The sequence below is a fragment of the Manduca sexta genome, chromosome 8 (assembly GCF_014839805.1).
Source record: "Manduca sexta isolate Smith_Timp_Sample1 chromosome 8, JHU_Msex_v1.0, whole genome shotgun sequence".
NCBI classification, from domain to species: Eukaryota; Metazoa; Arthropoda; class Insecta; order Lepidoptera; family Sphingidae; genus Manduca; species Manduca sexta.
Window position 1 is genome coordinate 1,839,246 of NC_051122.1, and position 11,437 is coordinate 1,850,682.

Below are 11,437 nucleotides of genomic sequence, written 5' to 3' on the forward strand. Positions count from 1 at the left end.
CTGCTGCCGCTGCGCCGCGCCGCGCTCGACACCGCGCGCCGCGCCCGCCTCAACACCGACCTGTGCGTGCACTCTACACCCACTAGTCACTATACAGTATACTAATCACACGGGCGCGCTCGCCGACGGCGCGCTGCGCCTGCTGCCGCACTGGCTGCGCCGCGCCGCGCTCGACACCGCGCGCCGCGCCTGCCTCAACACCGACCTGTGCGTGCACTCTACACCCACTAGTCACTATACAGTATACTAATCACACGGGCGCGCTCGCCGACGGCGCTGCTGGCGCCGCGCGTGCTGCCGCACTGTCTCGACACCGCGCGCCGCGCCCGCCTCAACACCGACCTGTGCGTGCACTCTACACCCACTAGTCACTATACAGTATACTAATCACACGGGCGCGCTCGCCGACGGCGCGCTGCTGGCGCCGCGCCTGCTGCCGCACTATCTGCGCCGCGCCGCGCTCGACACCGCGCGCCGCGCCCGCCTCAACACCGACCTGTGCGTGCACTCTACACCCACTAGTCACTATACAGTATACTAATCACACGGGCGCGCTCGCCGACGGCGCGCTGCTGGCGCCGCGCCTGCTGCCGCACTGTCTGCGCCGCGCCGCGCCTCGACACCGCGCGCCGCGCCCGCCTCAACACCGACCTGTGCGTGCACTCTACACCCACTAGTCACTATACAGTATACTAATCACACGGGCGCGCTCGCCGACGGCGCGCTGCTGGCGCCGCGCCTGCTGCCGCACTGTCTGCGCCTCGCCGGGCTCGACACCGCGCGCCGCGCCCGCCTCAACACCGACCTGTGCGTGCACTCTACACCCACTAGTCACTATACAGTATACTAATCACACGGGCGCGCTCGCCGACGGCGCGCTGCTGGCGCCGCGCCTGCTGCCGCACTGTCTGCGCCGCGCCGCGTTTCGACACCGCGCGCCGCGCCCGCCTCAACACCGACCTGTGCGTGCACTCTACACCCACTAGTCACTATACAGTATACTAATCACACGGGCGCGCTCGCCGACGGCGTTGCTGGCGCCGCGCCTGCTGCCGCACTGTCTGCGCCGCGCCGCGCTCGACACCGCGCGCCGCGCCCGCCTCAACACCGACCTGTGCGTGCACTCTACACCCACTAGTCACTATACAGTATACTAATCACACGGGCGCGTTGTCGCCGACGGCGCGCGCTGCTGGCGCCGCGCCTGCTGCCGCACTGTCTGCGCCGCGCCGCGCTCGACACCGCGCGCCGCGCCCGCCTCAACACCGACCTGTGCGTGCACTCTACACCCACTAGTCACTATACAGTATACTAATCACACGGGCGCTCGCCCCGACGGCGCGCTGCGGGCGCCGCGCCTGCTGCCGCACTGTCTGCGCCGCGCCGCGCTCGACACCGCGCGCCGCGCCCGCCTCAACACCGACCTGTGCGTGCACTCTACACCCACTAGTCACTATACAGTATACTAATCACACGGGCGCGCTTCGCCGACGGCGCGCTGCTGGCGCCGCGCCTGCTGCCGCACTGTCTGCGCCGCGCCGCGCTCGACACCGCGCGCCGCGCCCGCCTCAACACCGACCTGTGCGTGCACTCTACACCCACTAGTCACTATACAGTATACTAATCACACGGGCGCGCTCGCCGACGGCGCGCTGCTGGCGCCGCGCCTGCTGCCGCACTGTCTGCGCCGCGCCGCGCTCGACACCGCGCGCCGCGCCCGCCTCAACACCGACCTGTGCGTGCACTCTACACCCACTAGTCACTATACAGTATACTAATCACACGGGCGCGCTCGCCGACGGCGCGCTGCTGGCGCCGCGCCTGCTGCCGCACTGTCTGCGCCGCGCCGCGCTCGACACCGCGCGCCGCGCCCGCCTCAACACCGACCTGTGCGTGCACTCTACACCCACTAGTCACTATACAGTATACTAATCACACGGGCGCGCTCGCCGACGGCGCGCTGCTGGCGCCGCGCCTGCTGCCGCACTGTCTGCGCCGCGCCGCGCTCGACACCGCGCGCCGCGCCCGCCTCAACACCGACCTGTGCGTGCACTCTACACCCACTAGTCACTATACAGTATACTAATCACACGGGCGCGCTGGCGCCGCGCCTGCTGCCGCACTGTCTGCGCACTCTACACACTGCTACTGATAATCTTATAGTCACGATACACTAAACTTTACTTGTCAAAAACATAATAATAATGTTGCTTCAGACAACTAAATCACTACAAAAACTACTATTTTTCTTAATTTACTAACTTCTTAAATCTTAATTAACTACAAATTTCCTCAGATACCAACCGCCGCACGTGAGGCGACGACATTTGATCCAGGAGTTGGCGCAACAGTACAAGAAGGATCTCTCCGAGCCCGAGCTGCTGGAGTCGCTGTTCCGTGCGCCGACGTAGATCTATTTATATTCAGATATTACATAACCCGACACTTTGTATTAACGCGTGTATTATAATTAATTCTCGGTCTCAAAGACCAGTCAGTTTAACAAAACTGCTAAAAAATCAGAAGAAACGATACACTCCTTACCCAAAGAATTTCTTTTTACATAAATATAAAACAAGCGAGATTTATGGATCCTAAAGTATAAAATATAAGGACTAATATCGCTTTGCATTTTACCGAGATAATTCGCCACACCCTTGACGTAACATACACAGCGGAATTTAATTCCCTTTTTTCCTGATATATACAAAGTCAGTCATTGATATGGAATAATTCTGTAACATTTACTAAGCAAAATAATAAAAATACAACAATCAGGATAGTCAGACTTTTTCTATGATGTTTACTTCATGTTTCTATTTTTAGGGTTGTGCACCTCAAAAGAAACGCTTATAAGATCACGTAATCGTCCGTCTGTCGTATTTTGCTTTATAGATTGTAATATATAAATTTCCGGAAAAAAAAATATTACCACCCTGTATAAAACTTATAATATTCTTATTTTTGAAGTATTTCTAAATTTGAAAATATTTAAAATGGCTATGGTACTAGTTTAACCAGAATTGAGCTTTTTTGTGAAAAGTTACAGGATTCGCCTGTCTTTGGCACATCTAGACTATGTATATATTATAAAAATAGTATTTTCCAAAAGTATTATGTACTTATCAATAATCGATTATATTCAATCGCCAGCTTGTAATTTATCGATCATTCTTAATATTATAAAGAGCTTATTTATTTTAGTTGAATTGTATTTAGTTGTAAATGTATTAATGTTAATTTAAGACTGATGTTTATTCGAATATAATCAATTTGTCTACATTCCGTGCTTATTTAATTTGATGTACTTAATATTGTTGGAATAATAAATATTAATCACAATGTAGTTGTTTTGGTTGATTTTAAGTTTTATTTCAACATTTTCTCTCTCCTGGATATTTTAGTTAGTCTAAAATCGAGACTAGGGTCTAAATGCTATACAATAATAAAACAAATGATTTTTGAGCGACGCCCAGTGTAAATCTACTGTGGTCCCGAACATAAGGACTTATTTCTGAGCTTATTAAGATGGTATAGGTTATAAAAACATTTTTTTTTTTTGGAATGACCAAACTTATTTATAAAACATCGTCGTATTGATACCGCATATTTCAAGATTTAATTATATTGGATTCATTCATGAAGCCTGGATAACCCTACAAGCTGAATGCAGGCTACACATGTTTTAGACAAAAAATGAAAATTACAATAAATTAAGACTTTTTTTACGTAACCTGCGCAAATTCATGGTACCTACTGGCCTATCGAAGTTCTAATTTCAAATATTGTGTCAAATGATTCGCTTTTTTGAAAATGTCTATTTAAAAATTTACAATATTAGAGATTTTGTGAGTTTTTATACGAAACAATTACATTGCGTTTTGGAACTTTACATATTTTTAGTATACGTACAAGTTTAAAAGTTAAATCTATGTGGAAACATGTTGATAAATCGGGTGTCGGAAGTGAATGATAGGGGTGACCCCAATACGGATCGTGTAGATGACCACAATCAGGATTACCAAACTGCCAGTGACCTATTTGATATAATGTCTAAAAACCACAACCTGAATGTTACTGGTAAGAAAAGTATTTTCGACCTTGCTGTAGTATACCAAGAGGATTGATCACTACATCTTCAAAAACTAGCTTCGATTTGGGTCAAAAATCGGCTCTCAAATAATGTATAAATATATTTATTTTTTAGGTGCCTTAACTCCTAGTGACTTAGTCCTTCTCTACAAAAATCTAGATGTAGGTGTAAATCTCGTGTCGGAATCAACTATCACGCCTAAGAGGAATAATCAACACATTGAGACTGTCGTGTACGAAGATGGGCCTGATTCGGATGATTCAGATATCAGCGAGATTTACAACACTGATGACGTCAACGTTTACGACTGTAATAAAGAGAGGTTGGATATCCTTAACAACGGTTCTTCTTGCGGTAACTCCTTGTGCCAGAAACTTGGAGGAATTGAAATCCAATCGTCGAATATAAAGGATTACCACCAGTATTTCAACATCTTCCAAGATCCTTTGATTAAGGACCAGTTAAATTACAATTTAGGCTTTGAAAATTGTGATGGCGCTGTGCTTCCCGCCACGCTGTTAGACTACATTTGCTGCAAACGGCTTGAAGATAACTATAATTTTTACATGGACAACATTATTCGATATGTAAAACATACGATAGAGCAACTGAAACGCATCAGTAACGGAGATTATTTGACGGACAAAGCTAAAGAGAAATGGAGAGAAGTTGGGGATCCCGTTGATAAGACAAACAATACAAAAATTTTAGCAACGTCTACTAGTATTCCTTTGCACATTGAACGAAAAAGAAGCAATCACATGTCCGCTTGGGACGATATTGTACATTCTGAAGTGGACGTAAGGTCCCTTTCGAAAATTCTGGAAAAGAAAATTATTGTGGAAGTTCCCAAATTAATTTGTGGTACATACAAGTTGTTTAGCAGACGTTGTGCCGATAACTTAATCATTAGTTGTAAAAGAGAAAACGATCCTATAGAGGAGGAAAACGAAGGGCCACGTGTCGATGTGGTGTTGCAACTAGAGAAGTCACAGTCGGGTCACGTGGTCAGCAATATTAGCTCGATCATGGTTTTAAAAACGAACCAAGGTAGTAACAGTACATTGTTATATTCATATGTAGAAAGGTATTTAAAATGGCACTAATATTATTCTATTTCAGAAATATGCGCAGAAGATTCTTTATCATTGCCTTACAAAGATGTAGAAGACTCATTTTTCGATGCCAAGGACGGCAATTCAAGAAGTAAACTACAAATTGTTGAAATAAAACCCAATGATGATAATTGTCTTCAATTAGTGCCGAAAACAACTCAAGGGGAACCTTATGGGTGCAAAGACAACTATTTTAATGATGAGGAGAGTCGACAAGGAACACATGACACCAACGAATATCCGTGCAGCGAAAACGATAATGTATGTTCAAAAAATCATAGTTTTCTGGAATCGAGCGAATCAAATGACGCCTTTAAAGATATTCCAGATGATGAACTAGATCCGCAACCAGGGACCTCTTTCAATCCTATGTTAACTGAGGATCTGCAACTAACAATGCGAAGATTTAATTTGCCGTCTTCATTACCTGAAGAAAGCGTGGATGATGTTTCCCAAAATACATTAAATAAAAAGAAGTCACCAACACGTATTAGGATCAAATCTCCTTACGAAAACCAATCGCATCTATTGGAAGAAAAAAAAAGACGTCGGCTATTGGAAATAAGAGAAAAACGAGAGAGAAAGAAATTGGCGTTGGGTGAGAATTGCAAAATAAGCAAGCACAAGTACGCTAGAGGGGGAATATTGCCGCAAGCATCTAGTTCGGTAACGAAGTTGTCAATTACAAATAAATCGTTCTACAATTCAATTTACGGTCAAACTGTTGTTGATCAATCTAAAAACAAAAATCGCAAAGGAGGTAAGAATGATGCCATTCCCGAAGTGCCCTTAGACCACGAAGGAGAGCATGATGCTCAAATATTAACACCAGATACCAAAAAATATATCAACAGGAGCTATTATTTAGACGATACAGAGACGGAAATGTTGTACATGGATATGAAGAAAAACGAGATTAGTGAAATAAAGGCGTGCTCGGCATCAACTTCAGTCGAATCTAGCGATTTCAGAGCCAACCTTACGTTGCTCTCGCAACTGATCGGTCCGTCTGTAACAGACCTTAATGGAAATGTAAATCAAGCCATCTCCGAAGAACAAACATTATCGTAAGTTATGAACTTTCATTTTGTAATGCCTTAAATAATTTTAAAACTAGTAATATTATCTTTTCTAGGCCAAACGAAACGAGTGTTGTTGATGCCAAGGACAATGTTGAACCTATAGCCATAGTTACCACTAAAAGTATAATCAATTTAGCTCCAGCAAATACACCTAAACATGAATCTACACGAGACATTAATGACCAAAAAAAACCATCATCTTCAGTGGAGTGTAGAAAGAGTATTGATAAAATATATGACTTGATGAAAAAACTTGAGAACGGGGATGGGGATGAAGAGGACGTACCAAAACCTAAATTAACTTCAGCACCTACTGACCGAGTTGACACTATAGGCCGTCGAGTGAGTTCGACAATTCAAGGTAGCGACAGCGGAACCAGTCTAAAACATCGCCTTACGTCATCGAATCCCAGTTGTTTTAGTTTTGAGAAAACTAATATTGAAATACCAAAACTGAAGACTTTGAATAAGGGGCCCGAAATTCCAGTGGTCCCTAAAGTTATAATTAGTAACAAAGTACAAATTATAAAGCCGGATGGAGAGAAAAGTAAGAAGCCAAAGAGATCGATTACAAGTCCTACGGTTAAAACGCAAGACAATCCTTTAAAGGCAATATCTCAATTGCTACATGAATTTGATAACGTTCAAAAGTGCAGACAAAAAACCGGTGATCTTAAACCGATTAAGAAGCATGAAATTACATCAAATGATGTAAAAAGCATTTCCTGCCAGGGTTCTTCCAAAAGACGTTCTCGTCTCGAATTACATTTCAAAGAAACAGAAGTTTTGGAGAGGCCAAAAGTAACATCACCTCGCAAACTTAAAACCAGTTTAGGGTTAAATAGAAATGCTCGGCAACCCATAATCTCTGATGACAACCATAATAAACTTACTAAACGGAAAATAAACGATATTATAGACGAGGTGAAGGAAGCGAGAGGTGAGGCTGTCAAGGGACCTTCTAAATTTTATTCGAGATTGAATTCTCTTGCGCAACCAAAGAAATCGTATGTCCAAGCTCGCATCGATGAGCATCCTATTAGAGCCGTCAAGGCTCCACCAGAGAAACCGCAAAAGTTGGCATTGGCACCCCTTTTATCTGAGAGGAATGTGGGCTCTACAAATACTAAAAATAAGCTGAAGGGGACTGGCACCGAGGCAACTTCCTCGGTGTGTATTAAGCAACCTCCAGTGCAGCCTATAGGTGTGTAAAGGTGAATTATTTTTTGTATTTTTTTATTTCACTTCCAGAATTCATATAAATGGCATTAAAGTAAAAAAAGAAACAATGAAAAAAATAAACAATATATTGGTATAATTCCTAAGAACAAATTTAATTGATTTTAGAAAAGACGGTGAGGAAGCGACGGTCGGCAAACAGCAGCCCTGAGGATACAAATAAACCCACGTCGCCGGCGTCAACGTCTAAAAGAAACAACGTGCCGCCAACACCAGAAACATTGTTATTATCGCTTTACTTATGATTCTGATAAGTGACATGATTTCATTTCGGATAGCTAGATGTGAAGCTTCTGTATTGTGTTAAAGGAAAAAAATGGTGGCTGTGGAATCGTACGTTAAACGTAACTACAGACGTGCGCCACCGACGTCGCCGCTGCGCGACCGCCCATTGGTGTTCGGGCTAAAGTCGCGCATTCCACTGCTGCCAAAAGATATCGAGCTGGGTAAGTATATTAGGTTATAGCGTAGCCTTTAACACAGATAATTATTATTTAATTTTTGAGTCTCTTCTATGCTATTTTTTTCATAACAGGTTCAATAACATCAGCTAACACCGCGGAGGAGTCCACAGAAGTCGGCAGCAAACTTCATCACATGATCAGCACAATGCTCGACGTAACGCAAGGCCTCACCGTCCTATCTGACGATCACAAAAAATGCTACAAGGAAACCGACCAGTCTATTGCTGAAGATTTGTACAAAGGTGATGAAAGGGCTTCTGTAGATTCTGATTATCCTGTAGACGTGTTTGAAGACAAACACATTGTAACTGCAGTAGAACATATACCTTACAGAGTTACTGCGGATAAAATAAATGAAGAGAACTTTAACGTGATTAAATCAACAACAGAAATACAAAAGTTGGAAAATGCTCTAAGCCGTAAGTGGCCTATTGGAGCTTTCTCGAAACGACTGAGGATTAAAAACTTGACGCTGACTCCAAAGCATTCTATGCAACAAGTGTTCGTTCTACAGAGTGGTGATGTTGGCTCTTTAGTTATTAAATCTTCGCTTTCAAAGACAATCAATTTAGAAACTAGCCACGAAATGCAGGATTTTAAGGTTTTGCCTGTAATGTCGAAAACTAAGCTGGATTGGGGTTATACTAACTTTCCGATGCAAATTTCCACCGTTGGATACGCATTTCCGCATTGTCAATCTCCTTTTGAACCTAATTCTAAGATCAAATCTCTTGATGATGTTGTTAGAACGACGGAACCCTTAGATAATAGTCTAGAATGTCTTGATTTGAAAACTATTATAGAAGAACCAAAACCAAACATGGTTCAAATAGCTGACAATGAAGGAAATACCGATGAGTCTAGCATACCTGCTCTGAAACTTAAACCGGAAGAGGGAAAAATGGACTTAATAAATTCTACAGTGGATACAGAACCTAAATCGTGTAAAAATACGAATGAAACGTGCTTGAAAGCGCCTGACTGTGACGACGAAGCTGTACAGAAAACTGATATAAAAAACATAGATTACACAACATCGTTAGACATGCTAGTTGGTCTGCTGAACGAAATACAAAAAATTACGTCATGTCAAACTCACATTACTAACAATGCTGCTGACGATCAGCCATGCAAAGAGCTGGAATCGATTCTAGATAACGCAGCTACTTTAGAAGCTTTGTCAAATAATCCCAAGGATCTAGTTTCTATTACTTCGTTAGATAAGTTGAGAAAATTAGAATCCCATCCTAGTTTGTATACTATTTATCTTTCTAGTGATGAAGAGAATGATAATGAAAGTAGAAACTTACTGAATGTAACTACAGATGCTAGTCAACCATTGTACGTCGATAAAGAAGTTAATGTGGATATTGACGTCAAAAAATATATAAATCGTTTCACTGATGTTCCTTCTACCTAGTCTTGCCATAAATATTGTAATAAAGAAAAAAGAAAATTGTTAACTGCAAATAACATTTATTACTTTTACAGTGTGTCAGTTTAATACATAAATATAAAACAATTAAAAATATAAAAGCTTATTCGAAGTGGTCTCCATTGGCTGCAATACAGTCCTTTAAACGATGAGGCCAGTTATCAATAGAAGCACGCACTCTTTCCATGGGAAAATTCTTCACTGCCAATCGTATAGATTGTTTTAGGGACTCAAATTATCATGGCGTTTAGAGCAAGCTGTACTCTCTAAAACTGACCACAAATCATAATCCAGCGGATTAAGATCGGGACTAGACGACGGCCAGTCTTCAGCTCTGATGAAGTCCGAAACGTTCGATTCCAACCAAGACTGCGTGGACCGAGCTTTATGACCCGGCGCCGAGTCTTGCTGGAAGGACCATACTTGGTTATTGAACATGGTGATGTTAAGGGGCTTAACTACCTTCTCAAGAATGGTATCTTGATACACTTGTGCCGATGTTTTGATACCTTTTTCACAAAAATATGGCTCAGTCACTCCTTCATAGCTAACACCCCACCAAACCATCACTGAAGTCGGATAATGTCCACGTTGCACTCTGTCGACTAATTGGGAAGCTTCCTTAGAGCTTTGAGCATAAATACGGTCATTTTGTTTGTTAAAATGTTGCTCAATTGTAAAAATTTTCTCATCCGTAAACAAAATTTTTCTGTGACCTCCCTTTGCGTACCGCTTCAGTAGTTGTTTCGATTTTACCACCCTATTCTTCTTTAAATTATCAGTTAAGAAATGGCCAGTGCGTCTCTTATAGGCTGCAAGTCCTAAGTCATCTTTTAAAATACGCGACATGGTTCTAGGTGCTATCTTCATTTCCCGAGATAAAATCTTTTGCTTTCGGACAGGATTTCTTCGAATTCTTTCCCTTACTGCTTTGACCACCTTTTTCGTACGAACACTACGTGGACGGCCAGATCTTTTCTGTCACAAACAGAGGAGGTCTCATTGTACCTATTAATAGCCCGGTACACAAACATTTTACTAATACCAAGTGTATGGAGAGTTTTAAAAATTGCATTTGGCTCCATACCTACTTTGTGTAATGCTATCACAGCGATTCGGTTCTCTTTATCACCCCACACCATTTTAATATCGCAAAATATTTTACAATGTATTGGCGCCAAAATGAGAAAACACAATGAACAATCGTATAAAAATGACAGATTCGAAATTCAAATGTAATATTTTTTTATAATTAAGTGTAACAGTATTTATGGCCAGACTAAGTATATTGCAGTTAAACGTCAATCACAGCACTAATGTAACTAATTCGCTTATTGGAGTATTAAGTCAGCCATCGAGCCAGTCGGTTTTTTCTTTTGTGGAATATCAGACGTTATATTCAAACTCTTCTTTTCATAAATATAATAAGATCGTAAAATGTCCGCAACCTATCGTGGACGAAACTAAAGATAATTCCCCGTTACACTCCGTTGCTGTGTGCAAGGATAAAGGGGAGTTGAATGAGAAAGTTGCTGTTAATACATATAAACTCGCTTTACCCTGCAAAGAAACGGCAAAAAAAGCGAACCAAACATTGATACGTTGCAAAAAAGTTGTGAAAAGAGAATGTAATGTTCCAGGATTTGATCCTATGTTAAAAATGAAAAGGGATATATTGGTGACAGTGTATTCTATTTTAGTTCTTACTGTATTTGCAGCTTTGTCTTTTCCTGAAGTTGTGTATCATGTTTGAGAATTTGCGCAGTTTAAATATTTATATACAATCCATCAATATTATATTAGCTTGGGAAAATTTATTGTAACGGTTGATTTACTTTTATAACTTAAATTATGATGATTATAACGATTTTCTATAAGATGGACTTTTATTCCAAACTAGCTTTTGCTCGAGGCTTTGCCCGCAAGAAAATAATATTTCCGGGATAAAAGTCCCGCTTTATATTTTCCTGGGATAAAAAGTAGCTTATATGACTCAGGAGTAATGTTAC

The 11,437-nt window shown here is 42.4% G+C and overlaps 1 protein-coding gene across 1 annotated transcript; it reads left to right on the forward strand.

Annotated features, from left to right (window-relative positions):
- The first annotated feature begins 3,764 nt into the window (after positions 1-3,764).
- Positions 3,765-11,305, forward strand: LOC115448302. Its single transcript, XM_037436398.1, has 8 exons — positions 3,765-4,080; positions 4,208-5,143; positions 5,216-6,275; positions 6,344-7,494; positions 7,638-7,752; positions 7,839-7,975; positions 8,065-9,408; positions 10,715-11,305. Exons 1-8 carry the CDS (start codon positions 3,942-3,944, stop codon positions 11,179-11,181), a joined length of 5,349 nt encoding a protein of 1,782 aa, XP_037292295.1. The 5' UTR covers positions 3,765-3,941; the 3' UTR covers positions 11,182-11,305.
- Positions 11,306-11,437: the final 132 nt, after the last annotated feature.

What these genes read in the sequence shown, in the direction of transcription:
- LOC115448302 (XM_037436398.1), top strand. Translation starts at nt 3,942, where the DNA reads ATGTTGATAAATCGGGTGTCGGAAGTGAATGATAGGGGTGACCCCAAT. An exon ending in ACCTCCAGTGCAGCCTATAG is followed by an intron (nt 7,495 to 7,637) that starts GTGTGTAAAGGT and finishes AATTGATTTTAG; the next exon opens with AAAAGACGGTGAGGAAGCGA. An exon ending in CCGCCAACACCAGAAACATT is followed by an intron (nt 7,753 to 7,838) that starts GTTATTATCGCT and finishes ATTGTGTTAAAG; the next exon opens with GAAAAAAATGGTGGCTGTGG.